Source organism: Coregonus lavaretus (genome assembly GCF_964263955.1).
Source record: "Coregonus lavaretus genome assembly, contig: HAP1_SCAFFOLD_47, whole genome shotgun sequence".
Taxonomy (NCBI): Eukaryota; Metazoa; Chordata; class Actinopteri; order Salmoniformes; family Salmonidae; genus Coregonus; species Coregonus lavaretus.
The window spans coordinates 2,410,936-2,438,638 of NW_028161510.1; the positions used below are offsets into that span (position 1 = coordinate 2,410,936).

A 27,703-nucleotide genomic window follows, 5' to 3' on the forward strand; every position below is an offset into this window, starting at 1 on the left:
ACTACTATCCCCATCTAACCCTATATCCACTACTATCCCCATCTAACCTTATATCCACTACTATCCCCATCTAACCCTATATCCACTACTATCCCCATCTAACCCTATATACACTACTTCCCCCATCTAACCCTATATACACTACTATCCCCATCTAACCCTATATACACTACTATCCCCATCTAACCCTATATTTACATTTACATTTACATTTTAGTCATTTAGCAGACGCTCTTATCCAGAGCGACTTACAGGAGCAATTAGGGTTAAGTGCCTTGCTTAAGGGCACATCGACAGATTTTTCACCTAGTCTACTATCCCCATCTAACCCTATATACACTACTATCCCCATCTAACCCTATATACACTACTATCCCCATCTAACCCTATATACACTACTATCCCCATCTAACCCTATATACACTACTATCCCCATCTAACCCTATATCCACTACTATCCCCATCTAACCCTATATCCACTACTATCCCCATCTAACCCTATATCCACTACTATCCCCATCTAACCCTATATCCACTACTATCCCCATCTAACCCTATATCCACTACTATCCCCATCTAACCCTATATCCACTACTATCCCCATCTAACCCTATATCCACTACTATCCCCATCTAACCCTATATCCACTACTATCCCCATCTAACCCTATATCCACTACTATCCCCATCTAACCCTATATATCCACTACTATCCCCATCTAACCCTATATCCACTACTATCCCCATCTAACCCTATATACACTACTATCCCCATCAGATCCTACAGCAGGCTGTTGGCCTGGGAGTCTGGAACTAAAATCTCTGATATCAATAACTTCTCTGCTGTAGCTACTTCCAAGTCAATCTTCTGGGATTTATTTTCAATCTGTACGATACAAATAATGACCACAGCAATAAACTGCCAAGAAGCCTACCTTACTAAAGCACAGACCGTTCCGGTCCCTCTGTACTGGCCTGCTACTCACAGGGATCCTCTCAGTCTCCCTTAACGCTTTTCCCAGCATCCTCTACTTCCCTCACTGCCTCAGCGTATGACACTTTCTGCACTGCTCTCACCCTGGAAACTTTCATCTGTCTCACTTGCACAGGCCATTTCTGATCCCTGGCAACATGGCCACCCCCCACGATTGTAACACCACTTTTTCCCACCGAAACGACACACTCTTTTGTCCCATGCCCTCCTGCACACTTCGCACACCTCGGAATCTCCCTCCTGCATACTGCTGCAACATGACCATAAACTTGGCACCTGGAACACCGTAGTGGGTTCGGGAAACAAAAGCTCTCACGGGATAACTTATATACTCTAGCATGACTTTATCCGGCAAACACTCTGCATCAAAACTCAAAAGGACAGACAGGGTCTCCTCCGTCTCGCGCTCGCCACCGGATCTGCGTAGCACCAAACGACGGGCAACTTCAACTTCAGTTGATCCACCTTGAACCTTAACCCCACCACCAGCAAAGAAATGTTGACTGTTTGGTTTCACGGCACAACCAAGCACAGCTGCATGTACTCCAAACAACAAAGACTGGTGCTTGCCTACGGAGCTGCCTACGGAGCTGTGAGGGGAACGGCACCTCCGTACCTTCAGGCTCTGATCAGTCCCTACACCCAAACGAGGGCATTGCGTTCATCCACCTCTGGCCTGCTGGCTCCCCTACCTCTGCGGAAGCATAGTTCCCGCTCAGCCCAGTCAAAACTGTTCGCTGCTCTGGCACCCCAATGGCGGAACAAGCTCCCTCACGACGCCAGGACAGCGGAGTCACTCACCACCTTCCGGAGACATTTGAAACCCCACCTCTTTAAGGAATACCTGGGATAGGATGAAGTAATCCTTCAACCCCCCCTTACCCCAACCCCCCCCCAATTTTTTTTTTAAAATTTAAAAAAAAAAAAACATTGTAAAGTGGTTATCCCACTGGCTATAAGGTGAATGCACCAATTTGTAAGTCGCTCTGGATAAGAGCGTCTGCTAAATGACGTAAATGTAAATGCAAATGTAAAGACATTGAGGAGGGCATCATCACCCCATATCTTCCATCTACTACTGATCCTCTGAAATCCTGGAATACACAGTCACACATACCAACACTGAGCTGAGTTGCTGCTGAGTACCTACATGTCCCAGCATCCCCCACTGCTTACTCCATGTCCCAGCATCCCCCACTGCTTACCTACATGTCCCAGCATCCCCCACTGCTTACTCCTTGTCCCAGCATCCCCCACTGCTTACCTACATGTCCCAGCATCCCCCACTGCTTACTCCATGTCCCCGCATCCCCCACTGCTTACTCCATGTCCCAGCATCCCCCACTGCCTACCTACATGTCCCAGCATCCCCCACTGCCTACCTACATGTCCCAGCATCCTCCACAGCTGAGTACCTACATGTCCCAGCATCCCCAACCGCTGTGGAGTGGCTTCTCTGTATCTTCAGACCAGATCGCTGCTCAATGACTGACAAGCTTTTTGACACCCTGATGTTTTCTAAATGTAACATGGCATCTTGTCCTCTTTCATGAAACACCAATGTAAAGTATGGGCTGCATATTGTGATTACAGAGTGAAATAAGACCTGTACATGTTAAGTTGTTTGTTACTTAAAATGAAACTACTAAGTACATTCACAACTATTTTCAAATACATCCAAATAATTCAAATATTTATTTGAAAATACTGTATTTCAGATACTTAAAACGTTATGTATTTGAAGTAATTGTAAATACATGCCAATACTTTCCAAATGGTATTTTCAAATGCATTCCAATTTTCAACTACTTGTTTTTTTTCAAATAAAGGTAATCTAAATACTTGTTTAGAAATTTATTGAAAAGTAATTGAAATACCTGAACTAGTATTTGAACCCAGGTCTGTTAGATATGATCATGTCTCGAGATAAAAAAAATCTAAACAAATGTAGGCCTATTTTCGAGTATGATTTCATATGTACAATTAGATTTAATGGTGCACAAACAGTCAAAACTAGGGTTGGGGTCAATTCCATTTCAATTCAGAAAGTAATTCCAATTCCAAAAACGATATACTTTATTGTCCATTTACATAGAAATTCATTTTGTGAAGTCAAACACAATACACTATAATACATGCTGTACGGAAAACACTGGAAAATCAGTACATCTGTCCTATGTCCTACTGTTCAGCAGCCTTCATCTGTCCTATGTCCCACTGTTCAGCCTACATCTGTCCTGCCGGAATGAAGCTTTCCCTGCTCCTATGGTATGTCTCCTGCTTCTTAAGATCTGTATGTATTCTCTCTTGTGCTCTTTCAGGCCACTTAACTGAACAAAACCCTTTCCACACTGGGAGCAGATGTGAGGCTACTCTCCTGTGTGTGTCCTTAGATGTTTTTTTAGGTGCACTAACTGAACAAAACCCTTTCCACAATGGGAGCAGAGGTGAGGCTTCTCTCCTTTGTGTGTCTTCTCATGCATTTTCAGGTTCCATAAATGGCTAAAACTTTTTCCACACAGGGAGCAGTGGAAAGGCTTCTCTCCTGTGTGTGTCATCTCATGAGTTTTTAAGTTCCCTAACCGGGTAAAACTTTTTCCACACTGTGAGCACTGAAAAGGCTTCTCTCCGGTGTGTTTCATCTCATGTGCTTTCAGGCTCCCTACCCAGGTAAAACCCTTTCCACACTGAGAGCATTGGAACGGTTTTTCTCCTGTGTGTATTCTCTGATGATCTTTCAGATGCGATGACTGAATAAATCTCTTTCCACACTGAGAGCATTCGAAAGGCCTCTCTACAGAATGTGTTCTCTCATGTGATTTCAGGTTCCCTGATGAGAAAAATGTATTTTCACACTGGGAGCATTGATACGGCTTCTCTCCAGTGTGTTTTCTTTTATGCACTTTTAGATACCCTGACTGTCCAAAACCCTTTCCACACTGGGAGCAGTGATAAGGCTTCTCCCCTGTGTGTGTTCTCTTATGTTCTTTCAGATGCCCTATGCGGATAAATCTCTTTCCACACTGGGAGCATTGGTGTGGTCTTGCTGGTTTGGATGTCTCTGGGTCTGGTTCCTCTGAAGGACTCTTCCCACTGTCAGAATGAGAGTCTGGTCTCTCTCCTGTCAAAGACAGAGTATTTGGTTAAACAGAGAGACCTGAATAAAATCTTCACATGATAAAACTGTCTATGAGGTTTAATCCAGACTAGATCCCTAAATATAAAATGGTTAGTTTGGATCCTGGATGCTGATTGGTTGATAGCTGTTAGTTATGCACGATAATCCACTGGTCATACCTGTTAACAGTTCCATTTGAATTATCCCTACACATCCACTGCCCCACAGCCCAGCCAGGCAATTTATAAACAAATCTCCACTGAAAAAAAATCATATGGACATTTTTACCCCATGCTTCCAGTCTAACATTTAGTTTGTAACAGAGGGGATTTATATCAACCTTGTTACAGTATCTGCCTCTCCGACCTCTTCAACAATGTTGCAATTTAGAAAGAATATAATAATAACCTTTAAAAAATGCAACAAGTCACTCAACCCTGTGGATTACTATGAATAACACACTCTTAAAGGTTTCCTGGCACTCCTCTCTCCACGTCATGCTTAACCCCTTACACATGTGGGAATTGGTCTTTATGGATAGGGCTACATTGAAAAGTTTCTTAAGAAGAAATATGGAAGGCATAACATTTTTACATTTTACATTTTTAGTCATTTAGCAGACGCTCTTATCCAGAGCGACTTACAGTTAGTGAATACATATTTTTTTATACTGGCCCCCGTGGGAATCGAACCCACAACCCTGGCGTTGCAAACGCCATGCTCTATCAACTGAGCTACATCCCTGCCGGCCATTCCCTCCCCTACCCTGGACGACGCTGGGCCAATTGTGCGCTGCCCATGAGTCTCCCGGTCGCGGCCGGCTGCGACAGAGCCTGGATTCGAACCAGGATCTCTAGTGGCACAGTTAGCACTGCGATGCAGTGCCTTAGACCACTGCGTCACTCAGGAGTTCATAACCATGGTAGCGATTAAAAGGGAACAGTTATTAGACTAAAGGTGAGGACAACATTTCACCTGACACACGTGGAGTTCCAGGTCTCCGGCAGCCTCTGGAACTGCCGTTCTGCGGCCAACAAGGCAGAGTTCATCTCAGCCTATGCTACCCTCCAGTCCCTCGACTTCTTGGCGCTGACGGAAACATGGATTACCACAGAAAACACTGCTACTCCTACTGCTCTTTCCTCGTCTGATCATGTGTTCTCGCATACCCCGAGAGCATCTGGTCAGCGCGGCAGTGGCACAGGAATCCTCATCTCTCCCAAGTGGACATATCTCCTCATTTGAATTCCATGCTGTCACAGTCACTAGCCCATTCAAGCTTAACATCCTTATCATTTATCGCCCTCCAGGTTCCCTTGGAGAGTTCATCAATGAGATTGACAAGTTCCTTTCCTGAGGATGGCTCACCCCTCACAGGTCTGGGTGACTTTAACCTCCCTACGTCTGCCTTTTACACATTTCTCTCTGCCTCCTTCTTTCCACTCCTTTCCTCTTTTGACCTCACCCTCTCACCCCCCCCCCCCCCCCCCCTACTCACAAGGCTCATACGCTTGACCTCATCTTTACTAGATGCTGTTCTTCTACTAATCTCACTGCATCTCCCCTCCAAGTCTCCGACCACTACTTTGTATCCTTTTCTCTCTCGCTCTCTTCCAACACTACTCACTCTTCCCCTACTCAAATGGTAATGTGCCGTCGCAACCTTCGCTCTCTCTCCCCCGCTACTCTCTCCTCTTCCATCCTATCATCTCTTCCCTCTGCTAAATCCTTCTCCCTCCGATCTCCTGATTCTGCTTCTTCAACCCTCCTCTCCTCCCTTTCTGCATCTTTTGACTCTCTATGTCCCCTATCCTCCCGGCCGGCTCGGTCCTCCCCTCCTGCTCCATGGCTTGACGACTCATTGCGAGCTCACAGATCAGGGCTCCGGGCAGCTGAGCGGAAATGGAGGAAAACTAGACTCCCTGCGGACCTGTCATCTTTTCACTCCCTCCTCTCTACATTCTCTTCCTCTGTTTCTGCTGCTAACACTCTCTCCTCTGCTCTTATCCTTCTAGACCTATCTGCTGCCTTTGATACTGTGAACCATCAGATCCTCCTCTCCACCCTCTCCGAGTTGGGCATCTCCGGTGCTGCTCACTCTTGGATTGCGTCCTACATGACAGGTTGCTCCTACCAGGTGGCGTGGCGAGAATCTGTCTCCGCACCACGTGCTCTCACGACTGGTGTCCCCCAGGGCTCAGTTCTAGGCCCTCTCCTATTCTCTCTATACACCAAGTCACTTGGCTGTCATATCCTCCCATGGTCTCTCCTATCATTGCTACGCAGACGACACACAATTAATTTTCTCCTTTCCCCCTTCTGATAACCAGGTGGCGAATCGCATCTCTGGCAGACATATCAGTGTGGATGTCGGATCACCACCTCAAGCTGAACCTCGGCAAGACAGAGCTGCTCTTCCTCCCGGGGCAGGACTGCCCACTCCATGATCTCGCCATCACGGTTGACAACTCCATTGTGTCCTCTTCCCAGAGTGCAAAGAACCTTGGCGTGACCATGGACAACACCCTGTCGTTCTCTGCTAACATCAAAGCGGTGACCCGATCCTGCAGGTTCATGCTCTACAACATTCGCAGAGTACGACCCTACCTTACACAGAAAGCGGCACAGGTCCTAATCCAGGCACTTGTCATCTCCCGTCTGGATTACTGCAACTCGCTGTTGGCTGGGCTCCCTGCCTGTGCCATTAAACCCCTACAACTTATCCAGAACGCTGCAGAACGCTGCAGCCCGTCTGGTCTTCAACCTTCCCAAGTTCTCTCATGTCACCCCACTGCTCCGCACACTCCACTGGCTTCCAGTTGAGGCTTGTCTCTACTACAAGACCATGGTGCTTGCCTACGGAGCTGTGAGGGGAACGGCACCTCCTTACCGTCAGGCTCTGATCAGACCCTACACCCAAACGAGGGCACTACGTTCATCCACCTCTGGCCTGCTAGCCCCCCTACCTCTACGGAAGCACAGTTCCCGCTAAGCCCAGTCAAAGCTATTCGCTGCTCTGGCACCACAATGGTGGAACAAGCTCCCCCACGACGCCAGGACAGCAGAGTCACTGACCACCTTCCGGAGACACTTGAAACCCTACCTCTTTAAGGAATACCTGGAATAGTATAATAGTAATCATTCTACCCCTCCCCCCCTCAAAAAATTAAATATTTTAAAAAGTGGTTGTCCCACTGGCTATCATAAGTTGAATACACCAATTTGTAAGTCGCTCTGGATAAGAGCATCTGCTAAATTACGTAAATGTAAATTACACTGTTGATTTCATGTGCATTTTACATTTACTGTACTTTATATATTTTACATTTTAGTCATTTAGCAGACTTACAGTTAGTGAGTGCATACATTATACCTACTCCAAATCTGAATTTGGTGTAGGTACAACATAAAGCAAAGAAATTACAAGCGTTTGAGTGTGATGTTTCAATGCATTTTATTACTCAAAGAACTCTTCAACTATAAGGAGCTTTTTTGAGCTCTCCTAGCTGTTCCGTTGAGGAACTAAAGCAAGAACACTTTGTAGTTGTTTTGTTTGGAACACAGCCCTGCATCCTGCCTTTACACAATTAAATAGAGGGTACACGCTACAGAGGGTAGTGCGTACGGCCCAGTACATCACTGGGGCCGAACTCCCTGCCATCCAGGACCTCTATACCAGGCGGTGTCAGAGGAAGGCCCTAAAAATTGTCAAAGACTCCAGCCACCCAAGTCATAGACTGTTCTTTCTGCTACCGCACGGCAAGCGGTACCAATGGACCAAGTCTGGAACCAACAGGACCCTGAACAGCTTCTACCCCCAAGCCATAAATAGTTAGTTAAATAGTTAACCACTAGCTACCCGGACTATCTGCATTTACTCTTTTGACTCAACACATACGCTCCTGTTACTGTCTATTATCTATCCTGTTGCCTAGTCACTTTATCCCTACCTATATGTACATATCTACCTCGTATCACTGCACATCGACTCAGTACTGGTACCCAGTGTATATAACCAAGTTATCTTTACTCGTTGTGGATTTATTCCTCGTGTTATTATTTTTCTATTATTTGAAAAAATGTCTCTCTGCATTGTTGGGAAGGGTAAGCATTTCACTGTTAGTCTACACCTGTTGTTTACCAAGCATGTGACTAAAACAGTTTGATTTGAATTACTGTTGTTGTTTATGCAATCCAAAAACGGTCCATTATAAATCACAATCTGGGTCAGGTGGGTATAATTTGAAAGCTTGTTCTATTGCCAACATGACTAGATGCTAAATGATCAAATGTGATCTTACAGTGTCAGGCTTTCACAAGGCAATTCAGAGAAGCAGATCGTAATTTGGTGCGCATAGAATGGAGTCATGAGTGCATTCAAGTGTGTGGTCTGCGGAACATGTTCTTCACAATACAACAACCATAGGCTCATTCTGTTCAGGACAACCCATAGGCTCATTCTGTTCAGGACAACCCATAGGCTCATTCTGTTCAGAACAACCCAGGGTATGACGCCATGTCATCTTGTAACTGTACATCAAACCTAGTGATCCTGAACATTTACACTGTATGTGACATGAGGTTTATATGATGTGGAAATGACATGCGAAGTGCACATTTGGACCCACGGGTGTTTGGTTTTGCTTGTATGACATCGAAGCGGTATTTATTATAATCCTCAACGTCTCGTCTTTCAAAATATATCGAGCCCTCTTAGTTTACAGTATTTCCTTCACTCAAGACAACAAAACATTTGCTAAAGTTGCCCAATCAGTGGGAGGGATGGAGGCAACTTCTTGTTGTGCGGTGCTCAAGTTCAGAATAATGGCTGTCGGTCAAAACTCATACAGCGCTGTGAAGCCGGAGACCCTGAGCTCTGATGTCTCCTGTGTTACTGTACAGACCCTGAGCTCTGATGTCTCCTGTGTTACTGTACAGACCCTGAGCTCTGATGTCTCCTGTGTTACTGTACAGACCCTGAGCTCTGATGTCTCCTGTGTTACTGTACAGACCCTGAGCTCTGATGTCTCCTGTGTTACTGTACAGACCCTGAGCTCTGATGTCTTCTGTGTTACTGTACAGACCCTGAGCTCTGATGTCTTCTGTGTTACTGTACAGACCCTGAGCTCTGATGTCTCCTGTGTTACTGTACAGACCCTGAGCTCTGATGTCTTCTGTGTTACTGTACAGACCCTGAGCTCTGATGTCTTCTGTGTTACTGTACAGACCCTGAGCTCTGATGTCTCCTGTGTTACTGTACAGACCCTGAGCTCTGATGTCTTCTGTGTTACTGTACAGACCCTGAGCTCTGATGGCTTCTGTGTTACTGTACAGACCCTGAGCTCTGATGGCTTCTGTGTTACTGTACAGACCCTGAGCTCTGATGTCTTCTGTGTTACTGTACAGACCCTGAGCTCTGATGTCTTCTGTGTTACTGTACAGACCCTGAGCTCTGATGTTTTCTGTGTTACTGTACAGACTCTGAGCTCTGATGTCTTCTGTGTTACTGTCCAGACCCTGAGCTCTGATGTCTTCTGTGTTACTGTACAGACCCTGAGCTCTGATGTCTTCTGTGTTACTGTACAGACCCTGAGCTCTGATGTCTCCTGTGTTACTGTACAGACCCTGAGCTCTGACGTCTCCTGTGTTACTGTACAGACCCTGAGCTCTGATGTCTTCTGTGTTACTGTACAGACCCTGAGCTCTGATGTCTTCTGTGTTACTGTACAGACCCTGAGCTCTGATGTCTCCTGTGTTACTGTACAGACCCTGAGCTCTGATGTCTTCTGTGTTACTGTACAGACCCTGAGCTCTGATGTCTCCTGTGTTACTGTACAGACCCTGAGCTCTGATGTCTTCTGTGTTACTGTACAGACCCTGAGCTCTGATGTCTCCTGTGTTACTGTACAGACCCTGAGCTCTGATGTCTCCTGTGTTACTGTACAGACCCTGAGCTCTGATGTCTCCTGTGTTACTGTACAGACCCTGAGCTCTGATGTCTCCTGTGTTACTGTACAGACCCTGAGCTCTGATGTCTCCTGTGTTACTGTACAGACCCTGAGCTCTGATGTCTCCTGTGTTACTGTACAGCCACTGTGTTTCAATTTAGGCGCTTATCAGTGTCCAATTCTGCCATTTTCAATCCGTCCACGGGTACGGGTGTAAAGGGCTACGAACAGCCCTTAGTTGTGTGTTATTCACGATAATCCACGGGTTTGAGTGCCTTACTGCTTAAATGAAATAACCTGTGGCCAGTTTCAATAGAACATTTAATCCAGATCAAAATGATCCTTCCCTGTCTTGACTCTTTCCTCTTCATCATTTGAAAAGAAACTGAAAGGCAAGATTTCAACCAAATGCCATGAAGTAAGACATGACTTTATAACTAAAGACCGAATAACTCCATTGAGATTTAAAAAACAAACAACATAGAGCTTCAAAACATGTTTTTTCTCATGGGATGTTGAGATTGAACAAAGCGCTACAGAAAGAGATGTCTGTCATTACGTGCAAGTTAAACAACTACAGCCTCCTCTTTGGATTTTCCATTTCCTCATCTCCTCTCGACTGCCTCAGGCTTGGCTGATCTGGCATTGCATTTCCTCTCTGCATTTTTTATATTCCAGGCCTTTTCTCTAATCTGGGCTTTCTTCCTCTCCCAAAGAGTGCAGCTACTCACTCCACAAGGCAATTGAACTGGCAAAACATCAATATAGAGTATAGAGACAAAGTGGAGACGCAATTCAACGGCTCAGACACAAGACGTATGTGGCAGGCTCTACAGACAATCACGGACTACAAAAGGAAAACCAGCCATGTCGCCGACACCGCCGCCGGCCCATACAGCATCCCTAGCGCAGACCAGCTGTCTGGTGTGTTTATGGACATATTCAATCTTTCCCTTTCCCAGTCTGCTGTTCCCACATGCTTCAAGGTGGCCACCATTGTTCCTGTACCCAAGAAAGCAAAGGTAACTGAACTAAATGACTATCGCCCTGTAGCACTCACCTCTGTCATCATGAAGTGCTTTGAGAGACTAGTCAAAGATCATATCACCTCTACCTTACCTGTCACCCTAGACCCACTTCAATTTGCTTACCGCACCAATAGATCCACAGACGATGCAATTGCCATCACACTGCACACTGCCCTATCCCACCTGGACAAGATAAATACCTATGTAAGAATGTTGTTCATTGACTATAGCTCAGCATTCAACACCATAGTACCCTCCAAGCTCATCATTAAGCTCAAGGCCCTGGGTCTGAACCCCGCCCTGTGCAACTGGGTCCTGGACTTCATGACGGGCCGCCCCCAGGTGGTGAAGGTAGGAAACAACATCTCCACTTCGCTGATCCTCAACACTGGAGCCCCACAAGGGTGCGTGCTCAGCCCCCTCCTGTACTCCCTGTTCACCCATGACTACGTGGCCAAGCACGCCTCCAACTCAATCATCAAGTTTGCAGACGACATAACAGTAGTAGGCTTGATTACCAACAATGACGAGACCGCCTACAGGGAGGAGGTGAGGGCTCTGGGAGTGTGGTGCTGTATGTGCTCTCCACCTTCTCCACTGCGGTCACGCAACGTCAACAAAACAAAGGAGATGATCGTGGACTGCAGGAAACAGCAGAGGGTGCCCCCCCCTATCCACATCGACGGGACCGCAGTGGAGAAGGTGGAAAGCTTTAAGTTCCTTCGCGTACACATCACCGACAAACTGAAATGGTCCACCCACGCAGACAGTGTGGTGAAGAAAGCACAACAGTGCCTCTTCAACCTCAGGAGGCTGAAGAAATTTGGTTTGGCACCTAAAACCCTCACAAACTTTTACAGATGCACAATTGAGAGCATCCTGTCGGGCTGTATCACCGTCTGGTACGGCAACTGCACCGCCCGCAATCGCAGGGCTCTCCAGAGGGTGGTGCGACCTGCCGAACGCATTACCGGGGGCAAACTACCCGCCCTCCAAGACACATACAGCACCCGATATCACACGGAGGCCAAAAAGATCATTAAGGACAATAACCACCCGAGCCACTGCCTGTTCACCCCGCTATCATCCAGAAGGCGAGGTCAGTACAGGTGCATCAAAACTGGGACAGAGAGAATGAAAAACAGCTTCTATCTCAAGGCCATCAGACTGTTAAATAGCCATCACTAGCACATTAGAGGCTGCTGCTGCCTATTGAAATAACTGGCCACTTTAGGAAATGGAACACTAGTCACTTTAATAATGTTTACATATCTTGCACTACTCATCTCATATGTATATACTGCATTCTATTCTATAATATTCTACTGTATCTTAGTCCATGCCGCTCTCAGTGCTTGTCCATATATGTATATTTTCTTAAATTCCATTCCTTACTAGTTTTGTGTGTATTGGGTATATGTTGTGAAATTGTTAGATATTACTTGTTAGATATTACTGCACTGTCGGAGCTAGAAGCACAAGCATTTCACTACACCCGCTATAATATCTGATAAACACACGTATGTGACAAATACAATTTGAATTGATTTATAGAGACGCTGTTTTTCATAGTTAACATTTTGCTGGTGGCCCCCAGTCTTTAACAACTCCTACAGTACAGACCAACATAACAACTCCTACAGTACAGACCAACATAACAACTCCTACAGTACAGACCAACATAACAACTCCTACAGTACAGACCAACATAACAACTCCTACAGTACAGACCAACATAACAACTCCTACAGTACAGACCAACATAACAACTCCTACAGTACAGACCAACATAACAACTCCTACAGTACAGACCAACATAACAACTCCTACAGTACAGACCAACATAACAACTCCTACAGTACAGACCAACATAACAACTCCTACAGTACAGACCAACATAACAACTCCTACAATACAGACCAACATAACAACTCCTACAGTACAGACCAACATAACAACTCCTACAGTACAGACCAACATAACAACTCCTACAGTACAGACCAACATAACAACTCCTACAGTACAGACCAACATAACAACTCCTACAGTACAGAACAACATAACAACTCCTACAGTACAGACCAACATAACAACTCCTACAGTACAGACCAACATAACAACTCCTACAGTACAGACCAACATAACAACTCCTACAGTACAGACCAACATTACAACTCCTACAGTACAGACCAACATAACAACTCCTACAGTACAGACCAACATAACAACTCCTACAGTACAGACCAACATTACAACTCCTACAGCACAGACCAACATAACAACTCCTACAGTACAGACCAACATAACAACTCCTACAGCACAGACCAACATTACAACTCCTACAGCACAGACCAACATAACAACTCCTACAGTACAGACCAACATAACAACTCCTACAGTACAGACCAACATAACAACTCCTACAGTACAGACCAACATAACAACTCCTACAGTACAGACCAACATAACAACTCCTACAGTACAGACCAACATAACAACTCCTACAGTACAGACCAACATATTGAAGTATACAACTTCAGTAGAATGCCCCTTTAAAACCACACATTAGTTCAAGAACTGCATAGTTTGTGCCCCTGTTTTAAAGACAATACTCACTGGTGTTAATCTGATCTCCAGTCTCCTCCTCCTCTTCGTCATCCTCCTTCTCCTCTTTCACTGTGACAGTCATATTTTCTTCCTCCTCCTCTTTCACTTGAAAAAGGTACTTGTCTTCCTTCACTAAAACATCCTCTTTCACCGTGAAAGCTTCTTCCTCTCCTTTCCCTGTGACAGTCATGTCCTCCTCCTCCTCTTTCACTCCAAAAACGGCATCCTCTTCTTTCACTGTAACATCCATCACCCCATTTACTCCAAAACCTTCTTCCTCTTTTTTCACTGTAACATCCATCACCCTATTTACTCCAAAACCTTCTTCCTCTTCTTTCACTGTAACATCCATCACCCCATTTACTCCAAAACCTTCTTCCTCTTCTTTCACTGTAACATCCATCACCCCATTTACTCCAAAACCTTCTTCCTCTTCTTTCACTGTAACATCCATCACCCCATTTACTCCAAAACCTTCTTCCTCTCCTTTCACTGTAACATCATCATCTTCTTCTTTCAATGTGATAGCTTTCTCCTCCTCTTCTTCTTTCATTCCGAAAGCTTCTTTATCTTCTTCTTTGACTGTAACAGTCATCTCCTCCTCTTTCACTGTGATATCCTCCTCTTCCTCTTTCACAACAATTTTCAGTCCCAGAGCTTCTTTCTCCGTCCAGCGGACCTCTTCTTTAGTAGGGGGTGAGTAGCTTATTGAGCTCATGGTTGTGGATGTTAGCTAGCTAGCTACCTAGCTTGCTTGTTAATTAGCGATAGCCTAGCACTCGGCTAGACGCTATCTTAACCAGCTAGCTTGACTAACAACATATATAAGAAATGGAGTAAATACACAGTGCGTCTAAAACACTGAGGTTAATATTCACAAAATGGTTCCAAGATCCCCGATGTTTTGGTTTTATGTTTTCTAGCAAGATACCGAGGCGGCTAATGAGTAGTTATGTTGTTGTTGAAAAAGCTTCCCGTCCCGTCCACTAGATTACACGTAGCTAAACAAGAAACATCACTTGAAAGAGTCACATCGTCATCTGCTGACTGGAGTGGGTAACGCAGTTTAGGAAAATATTCATATCATTCTGGCAAACAATGTCATAAGAAATTATGTATATGAATCCTGGATTGCAGATGCTATGTATTGGCCATTGAGAGGCTTTCAAGCCACGGGTCGGCCATATGGCACTCGCCAGTAGGAGCAGTCCTCCATAGCATAGTAATGAATGAAATTACATGTATTCAAGTATTTTTTGATGTAGTGGGGACAGTTACATTAGAACTCTCAAAACAAATACTTTAAGGCATTTTTTTAAATAATGGTTTTCATTTTTTATTTGTATGATTAGCTCACAGAATATAATTTAAAAGTATGCATTAAGGTGTCTGTAATTGAATAAATGTGTCAAAAACGAATGTAGACATGAATAAATGCAATTATATCGCTTCCAAAATAGTTATTGACACAAACCAGTGCGCCTGGCACGTACTACCACACCCCGTTCAAAGGCACTTACAGTATCGGCCACAACTGTATATCATTCATTTGAAAATGGATGTAGCAATAGCAGATTGCCCCTTTAAAGACAAAATCTATTCCCTTAAAGTCACACTCTGTAAGATACAAATGTCAGCATGAGCCACCAACACAAATATAAACAATGGAGAAAACAGCAGATAGACACTTGATGATGTGTAGTGCTCGAGGAATGACACGCAGATAAACACACACACAGAAAGAAAACACAGAGTTTGAAAATGATAATTTAATCACAGAGTATTGTAGTATCTAAACAGTTTATGACTTTGCTGACGTTTGCAAATGGTGTGTTAGAGGAAGTTGACTCAGCTTGCGGAAGCATCTGGAAAGCATTACTATAGGGGCCCCCTAAAACAGAGGAAGTCTGTTATGTGGAGGCCTGGGATTGGTCTGTGGGAAAACCACCCATATTATGTTACATATTATAAATACCATGGTTGAAACAAAGGACGGGGAGAATATAACATATTAGAGATTGGGTCAGTTGTTCTCCAGATGTCTGCAGGAGTCTGTAAATTGACGCTGAAATCTTTGATGTAATAAACCATTATAATCAAGGACAGTGTCAGCGGATTTCTTGTCATCACAGCATAATTAGCATCGTTATCTCGACACTACAGTATCTACATTCAAACGGACAAACTCTACTTTCAAACTGACATCCTCCATATTCAGTTCAGGTGTTTAAATAAAAAAACATACAAATGTCTTTTGGAATGCGCTTTATACAATTTGATTTAATGTGCCGTTAAACAAAAGCACAATTTCTCAGTCAAAAATATGAGACAAGTGTGGGAGCAGCATGTGCGTTTTCTCATGAACTTTAAGTCCATTTGACGTGTTATATTCCTTTCCACACTGGGAGCAGTGGTACGGCCTCTTTCCTGTGTGTGTTATCTCATGGTCTTTCAGGTGCCCCAACTGGGTAAATATCTTTCCACACTGGGAGCATTCATAACGTTTCTCTCCGGTGTGGATTCTTCCATGCTCCTTCAGTTGCTGAAACCAGGTAAATTTCATTCCACAGTGGGAGCAGTGAAAAGGCTTCTCCCGTGTATGTCTTTTCTCATGCCTTTTCAGGTACTCTAAATTCGTAAAACACTTTTCACAATTTGAACAGTGAAAAGGCTTTTCTACAGAATGTGTTTGCTCATGGTTTTTCAGGGACACTGATGTGGTAAAACACTTTCCACACTGGGAGCAGTGGTAAGGCTTCTCTCCTGTGTGCGTCCTCTCATGTGATTTCAGGCCCGATAACCGGGTAAAACTATTTTCACACTGGGAGCAGTGGTAGGGCTTCTCTCCTGTATGTATTCTTGCATGATCTTTCAGGGTCCCTGAAGTGGTAAACCTCTTTCCACATTGAGAGCAGTGGTAAGGATTTTCTCCTGTGTGTATTTTCTCATGCTTTTTCCGTTGCCCTGACCAGCGAAAACCCTTTCCACATTGGGAGCATTGGTAAGGCTTCTGTCCCGTGTGTATTCTCTCATGTGATTTCAGGGTCCCTGAGGAGGAAAAACTAGTTTGACACTGGGAGCACTGGTGTCGTCTTGCTGGTTTGGACGTCTCTTGGTCTGGTTCCCCTGAAGGACTCTTCCCTCTATCAGAGTGAGAGTCTAGTCTCTCTCCTGCCAAAGACAGACAGTATTTAGTCAACAGAGAGACCTGGGCCCATATTCACAAAGCGTCTCATAGTAGGGATGTTGATCTAGGATCAGGTCCATACAATCTAATTCATTATTATATAAAAGTCAATACTGATGCTAGTACAGCACTCTTACTCTGAGACGCTGTGTGGATTCGAGCCCTGAATGAAACCTCCACATGATCAAACTGCCTTCTTTAATAGGTTTAATACAGACTAGATCCCTCAATAACCGGAGGTCATCAATTTTTTACAAAAAATTTTAAATCCAGAATGATCAAATGAACAAAATGATCAGGCATGTTCTTGATTCGGTCCTCTTCATCATTTGAAAAGAAACTGAAAATGTCAACCAAAATGTCATGAAATCAGACATGAGTTGGTTGTAATTATAGGATAGATGATGCGGTAGCAGAGTTCCATCAGCTCAGTCTGTCTTACCTTACAGCTAAAATATTAAGGACCTAATAACACCATTCAGATTTTAAAAACGAATGACGCAGAGCTTCAATCCTATTTGTAAGATTTTCGAATAATATCAAAATCAAACTTTTGTCTTGATCAATGACCAAGATATGGATGTCTCATGGTAGGGTGGGGTATGCAGAAAGGGTCAACTTTGAGGACCTCTGCCTCTACCTCCTGAGCAAACTCCAAATATAAAAGAAATATCTGATGCAGGGGTCTCCAACAGCTCATAGCTCGCCAAACAATTCCGAAAGTAAATGCAATTTTTCATGTGTTCCATCGCAAACTGTCATAAACAAATCTCACAAGTATCTGACACCGCAAGCTCCCAGCTACCATCTAATCAACGCAACATTGACATTTTCCACCCCTGGTTAGCCACTATAGGCTTAAAAAGCCAAACTTAACACAATATCTGCCAATTAATATCCAGCAATATTGCCCCAGTCTGTCTGTGTAGTGAGGGCGTTTCTCTATCACTCCGTGTGTAGCAAGTTGACGTGACAACTGTAAGCCTACGTGCACTTAACGTTTAATTGAGAAGGTTGAAATACTTTCACCAAAACCTTCTCAATGAAATGTTAAGTGCAAGTAGGCTTACCTGGCAGAAGCATATCATGAGTAACTATTATTTGGTATTTGCAAACTCTGCCATGAAATGAGAAACAGCAGTACAGAACCATCGCTAGACCAGCACATTAGATGGCACATTCCTCACTCGTTAGACGGGCAATTAAATTAAATAACGGGCCAGATGCACAATTAAATTAATTAAAGGGCCAGATGCACAATTAAATTAATTAAAGGGCCAGATGCACAATTAAATTAATTAAAGGGCCAGATGCACAATTAAAGGGGAATTACACTCAAAAAGAAATCTGTAAGAAAACATTATTTGGGGGAAAAAATCCCAGATTTTATAGAGCCCCCCTTGGAGTTGTTTATTAGTCATTATTATACAAGGTACACTACCGTTCAAAAGTTTGGGGTCACTTAGAAATGTCCTTACTTTAGAAAGAAAAGCAATTTTTTTGGTCCATGAAAATAACATCAAATTGATCAGAAATAACAGTGTAGACATTGTTAATGTTGTAAATGGCTATTGTAGCTTGAAACGGCTGATTTTTTATGGAATATCTATATAGGCGTACAGAGGCCCATTATCAGCAACCATCAGTCCTGTGTTCCAATGGCACGTTGTGTTTGCTAATCCAAGTTTATCATTTTAAAAGGCTAATTAATCATTAGAAAACCCTTTTGCAATTATGTTAGCACAGCTGAAAACTGTTGTGCTGATTAAAGAAGCAATAAAACTGGCCTTCTTGAGACTCGTTGAGTATCTGGAGCATCAGCAATTGTGGGTTCGATTACAGGCTCAAACTGGCCAGAAACAAATAACTTTCTTCTGAAACTCGTCAGTCTATTCTTGTTCTGAGAAATGAAGGCTATATTCCATGTGAGAAATTGCCAAGAAACTGAAGATCTCGTACAACGCCGTGTACTACTCCCTTCACAGAAAAGCGCAAACTGGCTCTAAGAGGAGTGGGAGGCCCCGGTGCACAACTGAGCAAGAGGACAAATACATTAGAGTGTCTAGTTTGAGAAACAGACGCCTCACAGGTCCTCAACTGGCAGCTTCATTAAATAGTACCCGCAAAACACCAGTCTCAAAGTAAACAGTGAATAGGCGACTCTGGGATGCTGACCTTCTAGGCAGAGTTGCAAAGACAAAGCCATATCTCAGACTGGCCAATAAAAATAAAAGATTAAGATGGGCAGTCTGAGATATGGCTTTTTCTACGTGCCATTGGAACACAGGACTGATGGTTGCTGATAATGGGCCTCTGTACAACTATGTAGATATTCCATTTAAAAAAATCAGCCGTTTCCAGCTACAATAGCCATTTACAACATGATTGTCTACACTGTATTTCTGATCAATTTGATGTTATTTTAATGGACAAAAAAAATGCTTTTCTTTCGAAAACAAGGACATTTCTAAGTGACCCAAACTTTTGAACGGTAGTGTATATTGACAGTCGCAAAGAAAACAGGAGCTGCCTCCACTATTCCAGCACCATTTCAACTTCAACATCATCAAATCACCTATGTTTAGGTTAACTAGTACATACATATACAGTGTGTTTAAAACACTGAGGTTAATATACACAAAAATGGTCCAAATAGCTTCAATGTTTTGGTTTTATGTTTGCTAGCAAGTTACCGAGATGGTGGTTGTTGTTGTTGTTGTTGTTGAAGAAGAAGCGTCCCGTCCACTAAATTTTACGTCACGCAAGAATCATCACCTGAAAGACTCACATCGCCATCTGCTGACTGGAGTGGGAAACACAGTTTAACAAACAAAAACAATTCTCGCAAACAATGTCAAAACAATAATTGTAAAAAAATAACCAGATATGTTTTCTCTTACTTCTTACAGATAATAATTTCCTCTACGCAGATGTAGAAGCTGAATAGTATGGTGGCTAGTGGTGCGCGGGTCAGCTGATTGTTCACCCGCAATTGCAAATAACCCATCCGCAACCGCAACCGCAACAGCCTGATTATATGTGATAAAGTGGACATCTGAGGCACGTACACGACCCTAACTCGCTAATATAGGAAATATGCTCATCGATAGAATGAATGCTTCAATCTAGTTTGAATCGGTAACGTTTTCTCTGTCATCTCTGCTTCTTTCGCGGAGCAAAGACGTTTAGGGACTTGGGAGAAAATGCAATAAAAAAATTTAAAACGGGAAAGATTTTATCTGCATCATTTCCAAATGCCATCAGTTTGACCGGTTGTAAGGACATAGAAAGCTGTGAAAACGACCCAACATGTTTCTGCTAAGATTGCAGTTCGGCTAGGATGCATATTTTATGTGCTTGAAATACTCATCAGCTTTTATGATGCTGATAAAGATAGCGCCTCTACAGGTGGTATCTAATTGTGCATTCGCATTCTCTCAAGATGTTGAAATAAAGAAATAATATTTCTCCACTCCTGTTCCCGAGTAAGAATTTAGCCTACATTTGGTGTATCATTTTACTGCAAGAAATGCTTAATTCTGCAGGAGTTATTATTAAGGCTATGTGAGAGGTTATAGACCTACAATCAGTGTCCAGATTTCAGTTAACATTTAACACATCTGTACAGAAGGCTACAGTTCCCTTGATGTGCCATAGTCCTATTTAACGTCCCCATCTTGTGACTGTCGAATTTGTATAACACCTGACAATCATCACACTGCTATCATCCTCTTTAATCCCTTCACCCAGCCTGGTCTCATAGACAAAACGTAACATAGTAAATGTAAATCCGGGACACTCAAATTAGAATGATATGCTATGTATGGTCTGGTTACTTAAGGCACAAACAAAAGTAGAATGATTGGTCGTATAACATGAATGTCTAGCAAACCAAAGGTTGCGAGTTCGAATCTCATCATGGACAACTTTAGCATTTTAGCTAATTAGAACCTTTTCAACTACTTACTATTTTTTAGCTACTTTGCAACTACTTAGCATGTTAGCTAACCCTTCCCCTCACCCTAACCTTAACCCTTTAACCTATCTCCTAAACTTATTATTACAAATGCCATATGGCTTCAGCTTATCATAGGAGTTAACGTGCCACAAAAAAATCGGACCTAGGTTCCTGTAAAGACGTAGTCGAATGTGATTCCTGCGTCTCTGTTACACTAAACGTCTGACTGTATTTTGGATCACCGCATATCCCACTTTGATGCATTTAAGATGTATTAGATTGTATCCATGATGCTTCACGTTGTCCCAGTTGATCAAGAAGGAATAACGCTATGTCAAGGAGGTCCGATATTTCTCCGCAATGTATGTCAACTATTGACAACACCATCCATATTGCTCAATTACATGAATATCTCTCAATGCCTCAAACCGATGAGAAAATAAAAGTTGATCAACTCAAACAAACCGGCCATAATGTCAACCTGTGCTTGAGAGGAAGCCAAGCTTGCCAGTAGCTAATGCTGACGTTTCAGCATAATGAAGGCTCTTTCTCATAATAAAGTGCAACTGGATTATTTCGCAATAACGACATCTTTCTAATTATAACACGATCTTTCTCATAATAACGAGAACTTTTTCCTAGTAATGTTATCATTCATTTACTGAATTATTTCAGAATAACGTGATCTTATCTCATAATAATTATATATAAAAAATCTCAGTGGCAGCAATACGCCACCGTAAAACATCGTACCGGTTTAGTGGAATGACCCACATATTTCGTTATTTTGAAATGATTATTAAGTTGTTTGGGTCATTCCTAAAATGCGTCATTCAAAACGTGTGGTTCTTATGGGATGTTGAGTATTGAACAAAGCGCTACAGAAAGAGATGTCTGTCATTACGTGCAAGTTAAACAACTACAGCCTCCTCCTTGGATTTTCCATTTCCTCATCTCCTCTCGACTGCCTCAGGCTTGGCTGATCTGGCATTGCATTTCCTCTCTGCATTTTTTATATTCCAGGCCTTTTCTCTAATCTGGCCTTTCTTCCTCTCCCTGTAGAGACACTGTTTTTCATTGTTAACGTTTTGTTGGTGGCCCCCAGTCTTTAACAACTCCTACAGTACAGACCAACATAACAACTCCTACAGTACAGACCAACATAACAACTCCTACAGTACAGACCAACATAACATCTCCTACAGTACAGACCAACATAACAACTCCTACAGTACAGACCAACATAACAACTCCTACAGTACAGACCAACATAACATCTCCTACAGTACAGACCAACATAACAACTCCTACAGTACAGACCAACATAACAACTCCTACAGTACAGACCAACATAACAACTCCTACAGTACAGACCAACATAACAACTCCTACAGTACAGACCAACATAACAACTCCTACAGTACAGACCAACATAACAACTCCTACAGTACAGACCAACATAACAACTCCTACAGTACAGACCAACATAACAACTCCTACAGTACTGAACAACATAACAACTCCTACAGTACAGACCAACATAACAACTCCTACAGTACAGACCAACATAACAACTCCTACAGTACAGACCAACATAACAACTCCTACAGTACAGACCAGTGGCGGCTCCTGAAAAAATTCTCAGGGGGGGCAATTTTTCTGATGATTTAGGTGACCTACACACATTTTTAAAAAGATATGTCCAGCAACAACATGAAGACAGGGGCAGCATATAAGTCAATACCAGAAGCATTTATTGACTGATCTCAAAAGTGTTGGCTTACAAAATCAAAATAAGTTATCACAGTAAAAATAATCAAGGGTGTTCTTTCACATTCCTCAACACTGCATAAACAATATGCATTTCCATAAACAAATGAAATATCAGCTGAAAATACAGCATCTTGGTATTTGTTCAGATTGCAGGATCAACAAGAGCTTTTACCACATTTTTTGCCTCATGGTTGAATTGGAAATATGTGCACCTGAGCATAATTCACAACAAGCAAGCAGGAGCTTTTGATAGAGGCTACTGAAAACATTGATGCAAGTTATTGGTAATAAGACATTTTTATAGACTTCCATATTCTGCCCTCTTGTATAGATTTGTGAAAATGAACAGTGATAGACATTTTGCCTGAAAACAGAATTTGAAAGTAATTTCTAGAAAAGGTAAACACAGCTATCTGTATGGCTTTGTAAAAATGAACAACCATATTCTGGCCAATTGTATAGATTTGTAAATATGAACAACCATATTCTGGCCAATTGTATAGATTTGTAAAAATGAACATGAACAGATTTTTTTGTTTGTTTTACTTTTTTTTAAAATGAAAAATAACTATTTTAAACAACATCAACTGTGAACTGATTTGGGCGTGTGTGTGTTAAAGAGACAGGGAGGGAGGGACAAAGAGAGAGAGAGGCTACATTACTTGTACTGAAACTGTTCTCTTCTCTGTTTCAATACAGCAAAGTGTTCAATGACTTTCTCATTGAAATCAGGCATGCTGAGGACTAGTTCCCTCTCCATGGAAAGCATGGCCAGTGCATTCAGACGTTCCTGGCCCATTGAATTTCGCAGGAATGTCTTAACTCGTGTCAAAGTTGAGAAACATCTCTCAGCTTCAGCTGTTGTCATGGGAGTAGTTATGAGGATGTTCAACAGAGTCACAGTCTCAGAGAACGTCTCCTGGAGGTTGTAGCTCATGAGAACCTGGTACAGTGCCAGTGCACCACAGCCTCCCTTGTATTCAGGATTCTCATAGATCAGAGATAGTTCTGTCTTGAGCTTTGCCTTGCTCAGCATGGGGTATGCATTCACAGTGGCATTCAGAGCCTCATCAGGAAATGAATGGCAGTACCTTTCAAACATGTCTGCTTGCAGTAAGGTAGCACTCACAAGGTGGCCAGAGAAAGAGAACCTTTCTTTGGTGTGATCCAGGATGGTGTTGCAGACCTCTTCAGACAGCCTCTGCTTCTCCTCTTCTCTCAAAGCTGTTCTGGGTCTTTTGGCTCCTGTTGCTTCTTGCAGCTGCTGTTGAGAGGAGTCCCTGAAGGCAAACAGACCAATGTGTTTGTTGGCTTTGTACAGTATTGTTGTCTATGTGATGCACAGGTATATGCAATGTATCCATGATGTATAGTACAAATATTTCAGTCCACTTAAAATGGGCAGGGATGCATAAAGTCTTTAGTGTTTAAGTTAGCCTTTGTGTCTCACATAGCCTGGATGTTCAGCACAGTATACAGTGGTGCTCATAAGCTTATGATCCCATGCTAAAGTTGACTAAAAAGAGGAATAAAAAAGAAAAGAAAATTGGTGTCCATAAAGGTTGGATTTTCCAACTTTTTTAATTAAGTCATTAAGATAAATTTCCAAAAGAAGATTTTTTTATTCCTCTTTTTAGTCAACTTTAGAATGTGTTCATACACTTATGAGCACCACTGCACAGTACACATAGTATATAACATAAAATAGATTACACCACTGGCCATAAGGCCATAAGAATAATGTAATTTCAAACACAAATGCAGTCTCCTTTCATGCATACATTTTCAAATAAAGCTCTGCTTTGAGAAAGATTGAATGATATTGTTTAATCTTACCTTATGGCCTGCACACTGCTTGTGAAGCTGTCGAGGGCACTTTTGATAAAGACAGCATCGATGTCCTTCTTCTGTAGCTTCTGGTACAGAATGTCGACGTGGGGCATGATTTTGTGAAAAAGCCGCAGGAAAAAAATAAAATCTTCATCATGCAGCATCCTCACGTAGCCAGATGCCTCTCTCACTGTGGCCTTGTCAAATGAACCCAATGAACCCGTCCGGATGGCTTCAAAACATTCTATGAGGTCGTCTCGATTCTCGTAGACAGTGTTCACGACTCTGCTGTTGAAGTTCCACCGTGTGGATGAAGGTCTGGGCAGTCTTCATGCAACAGTCTGGTCAAGAATGCTGGTGCGTTTGGGTGACCGGGAAAAAAAAGTTGTAATCCCGCTCAGATCGGAAAAGAAAATGTTCACTTTTTTGATGCGAGAAGTAGCTTGCTGCATGATCAAATTCAGCTGATGCGCATAGCAATGCACGTAATGGGCATTCTTGAAATGCTCACGCACCTTTTTCTGCACACCAGCCTTCTCTCCCCTCATCACACTGGCTCCATCGTAAGCTTGCGCAATGAGTTTGACTTTCTCGTCATCGGCAAAAAGACCGTTCAGTCTCTCCAAAAGTACACTGGCGATTGAGACTGAGGTTGATTCCGAGATGGGAAGGAACTCAAAAAAGCGCTCCTGCACTTTGTGCTTGCTATCTATGTACCTCAGCACAAGCACCAACTGTGTCTGTGTAGAAACATCCGTGGTCTCGTCAGCTTGGATAGCTACGAAGTTCGCAGACTTCACCTCCTCCACAATATGTTCCCTCGTGACCGCTAGCATACACTCCAGTACCTCGTTTTGAATGGTCTTTGATGTGCCCTTGAAAACTTTAGCATTTTTAAGATGGTCATCAAACACCTCATCTAATTGTGCCACAAAGTTGACAAGTCCAAGAAAAATACCAGGGTTGGTGGAGCCCTCAGTTTCATCTTTGCCTCGCAAAGCTAACTCAAACACTCCGCAAAACTTCACAGACTGGATTAGCCGGCTGAGGATATGGCGGTTCTTGCTAACCTCATCGTTGTGGCGGCGGACAGCTAGCCTGTATCCCTCATCCAGTTGAGTGGCAATATTCACTCTCCCCAAAGCAGAAATTCTCAAACAGCTATCCATGTGGGTCTTTGACAGCTCATGTTTCTTAATCTTTTCTGAAAGATGGTGCATGTCGGTTACACCAGTCGCTGTCCAAGCGGTGCTGTCTGAAGTGCCGCCTTCAGGGTGAATGAGTAAGCAGGGGTAGCAGAAAACTGCATTAGCTACATCGCAGCCTGCTAGCCAGGTTTTTCGTTCATACCAATTTTTGGAAAATCCTCGGGTGTAGGACTTCCCCCCTTTAGTAGAAACCTGTTGAATTATTAAATTTGGTCTGGGAGGTCCTAATTGTTTCGTTGCCAATTTATCTTCATTTGTTCGCCGACAAAAAGGAACTTCTTTCAAAGACACAATCGAGTTGCACTGAAGCCTAGCCATGTTGATAGTAGTAGTGAATTGATTGAGGCTGCTACCCTCTCTTTTCTTAGTTACGTTCATGGTTACGTTACGTATGACGAAAGCGCGTAAGTGCAAGCCCTCAGACACCCTTGGAGATTCTGTTGAAAGCTCTGAAATTTGAAAAAAAAAGATTTTACATGGGAGTCTATGACAGACTTCTGGGCGATTTTCAACCTGACTGAAATCGCCCCAAAAGGGGGGGGAGCCATTTGAAGCACGACTTTAGCCTGATTGGACATTTAGTGGCAGTGTGGCACTGTGGCAGATAGATTACAACACTGATAACTACTGTTGCCGTGATATAATTGATTAGAAAAAAAATCCCTTCCTTTTCCCGTTTGGCAGTGCGTCGCCCATATCGCCCTATTGAACACACCGCCCCTGGTACAGACCAACATAACAACTCCTACAGTACAGACCAACATAACAACTCCTACAGTACAGACCAACATAACAACTCCTACAGTACAGACCAACATAACAACTCCTACAGTACAGACCAACATAACAACTCCTACAGTACAGACCAACATAACACCTCCTACAGTACAGACCAACATAACAACTCCTACAGTACAGACCAACATAACAACTCGCCCCTTTAAAAACACACATTAGTTCAACTACTGCATAGTTTGTGCCCCTGTTTTTAAGACAATACTCACCGGTGTTAATCTGATCTCCAGTCTCCTCCTCTTCATCCTCCTCCTCCCCTTTCACTGTGACAGTCATCTTCTCTTCATTCCCCTCCTCTTTCACTCTCAAAACTTCTTCCTCCTCCTCCTCTTTCACTTGAAAAAGGTCCTCGTCTTCCTTCACTAAAATATCCTCTTTCACCCTGAAAGCTTCTTCCTCTCCTTTCCCTGTGACAGTCATGTCCTCCTCTTTCACTCCAAAAACGGCATCCTCTTCTTTCACTGTAACATCCATCACCCCATTTACTCCAAAACCTTCTTCCTCTTCTTTCACTGTAACATCCATCACACCATTTACTCCAAAACCTTCTTCCTCTTCTTTCACTGTAACATCCATCACCCCATTTACTCCAAAACCTTCTTCCTCTCCTTTCACTGTAACATCTTCTTCTTTCAATGTGATAGCTTTCTCCTCCTCTTCTTCTTTCATTCCGAAATCTTCTTTATCTTCTTCTTTGACTGTGACAGTCATCTCCTCCTCTTTCACTGTGATATCCTCCTCTTCCTCTTTCACGACAATGTTCAGTCCCAGAGCTTCTTTCTCCGTCCAGCGGACCTCTTCTTTAGTAGGAGGCGAGTAGCTTATTGAGCTCATGGTTGTGGATGTTAGCTAGCTAGCTACCTAGCTTGCTTGTTAATTAGCGATAGCCTAGCACTCGGCTAGACGCTATCTTAACCAGCTAGCTTGACTAACAACATATATACGAAATGGAGTAAATACACAGTGCGTCTAAAACACTGAGGTTAATATTCACAAAATGGTTCCAAGATCCCCGATGTTTTGGTTTTATGTTTTCTAGCAAGATACCGAGGCAGCTAATGAGTAGTCATGTTGTTGAAAAAGCTTCCCGTCCCGTCCACGAGATTACACGTAGCTAAACAAGAAACATCACTTGAAAGAGTCACATCGTCATCTGCTGACTGGAGTGGGTAACGCAGTTTAGGAAAATATTCATATCATTCTGGCAAACAATGTCATAAGAAATTATGTATATGAATCCTGGATTGCAGATGCTATG

The 27,703-nt window shown here is 43.0% G+C and overlaps 3 protein-coding genes across 3 annotated transcripts; all 3 read right to left on the bottom strand.

The window, feature by feature from the left end:
* Nucleotides 1–3,053: 3,053 nt before the first annotated feature.
* Nucleotides 3,054–14,608, bottom strand: LOC311120552 (uncharacterized protein). Its single transcript, XM_084195138.1, has 2 exons — nucleotides 13,704–14,608; nucleotides 3,054–4,114 (listed from the first exon to the last, which is right to left on the bottom strand). The coding sequence occupies exons 1-2, from the start codon at nucleotides 14,410–14,412 to the stop codon at nucleotides 3,363–3,365; spliced, it is 1,461 nt and encodes a 486-aa protein (XP_084051264.1). The 5' UTR covers nucleotides 14,413–14,608; the 3' UTR covers nucleotides 3,054–3,362.
* A 696-nt stretch (nucleotides 14,609–15,304) lies between these two features.
* Nucleotides 15,305–27,490, bottom strand: LOC311120522 (uncharacterized protein; the record flags this gene model as incomplete). Its single annotated transcript, XM_084195107.1, has 3 exons — nucleotides 26,655–27,490; nucleotides 16,517–16,865; nucleotides 15,305–15,311 (listed from the first exon to the last, which is right to left on the bottom strand). Exons 1-3 carry the CDS (start codon nucleotides 27,277–27,279, stop codon nucleotides 15,305–15,307), a joined length of 981 nt encoding a protein of 326 aa, XP_084051233.1. The 5' UTR covers nucleotides 27,280–27,490.
* On the bottom strand, nucleotides 22,575–25,830 carry LOC311120571 (uncharacterized protein). The gene is made up of 2 exons (XM_084195161.1): nucleotides 24,449–25,830; nucleotides 22,575–23,892 (listed from the first exon to the last, which is right to left on the bottom strand). The coding sequence occupies exons 1-2, from the start codon at nucleotides 24,604–24,606 to the stop codon at nucleotides 23,271–23,273; spliced, it is 780 nt and encodes a 259-aa protein (XP_084051287.1). The 5' UTR covers nucleotides 24,607–25,830; the 3' UTR covers nucleotides 22,575–23,270.
* Nucleotides 27,491–27,703: the final 213 nt, after the last annotated feature.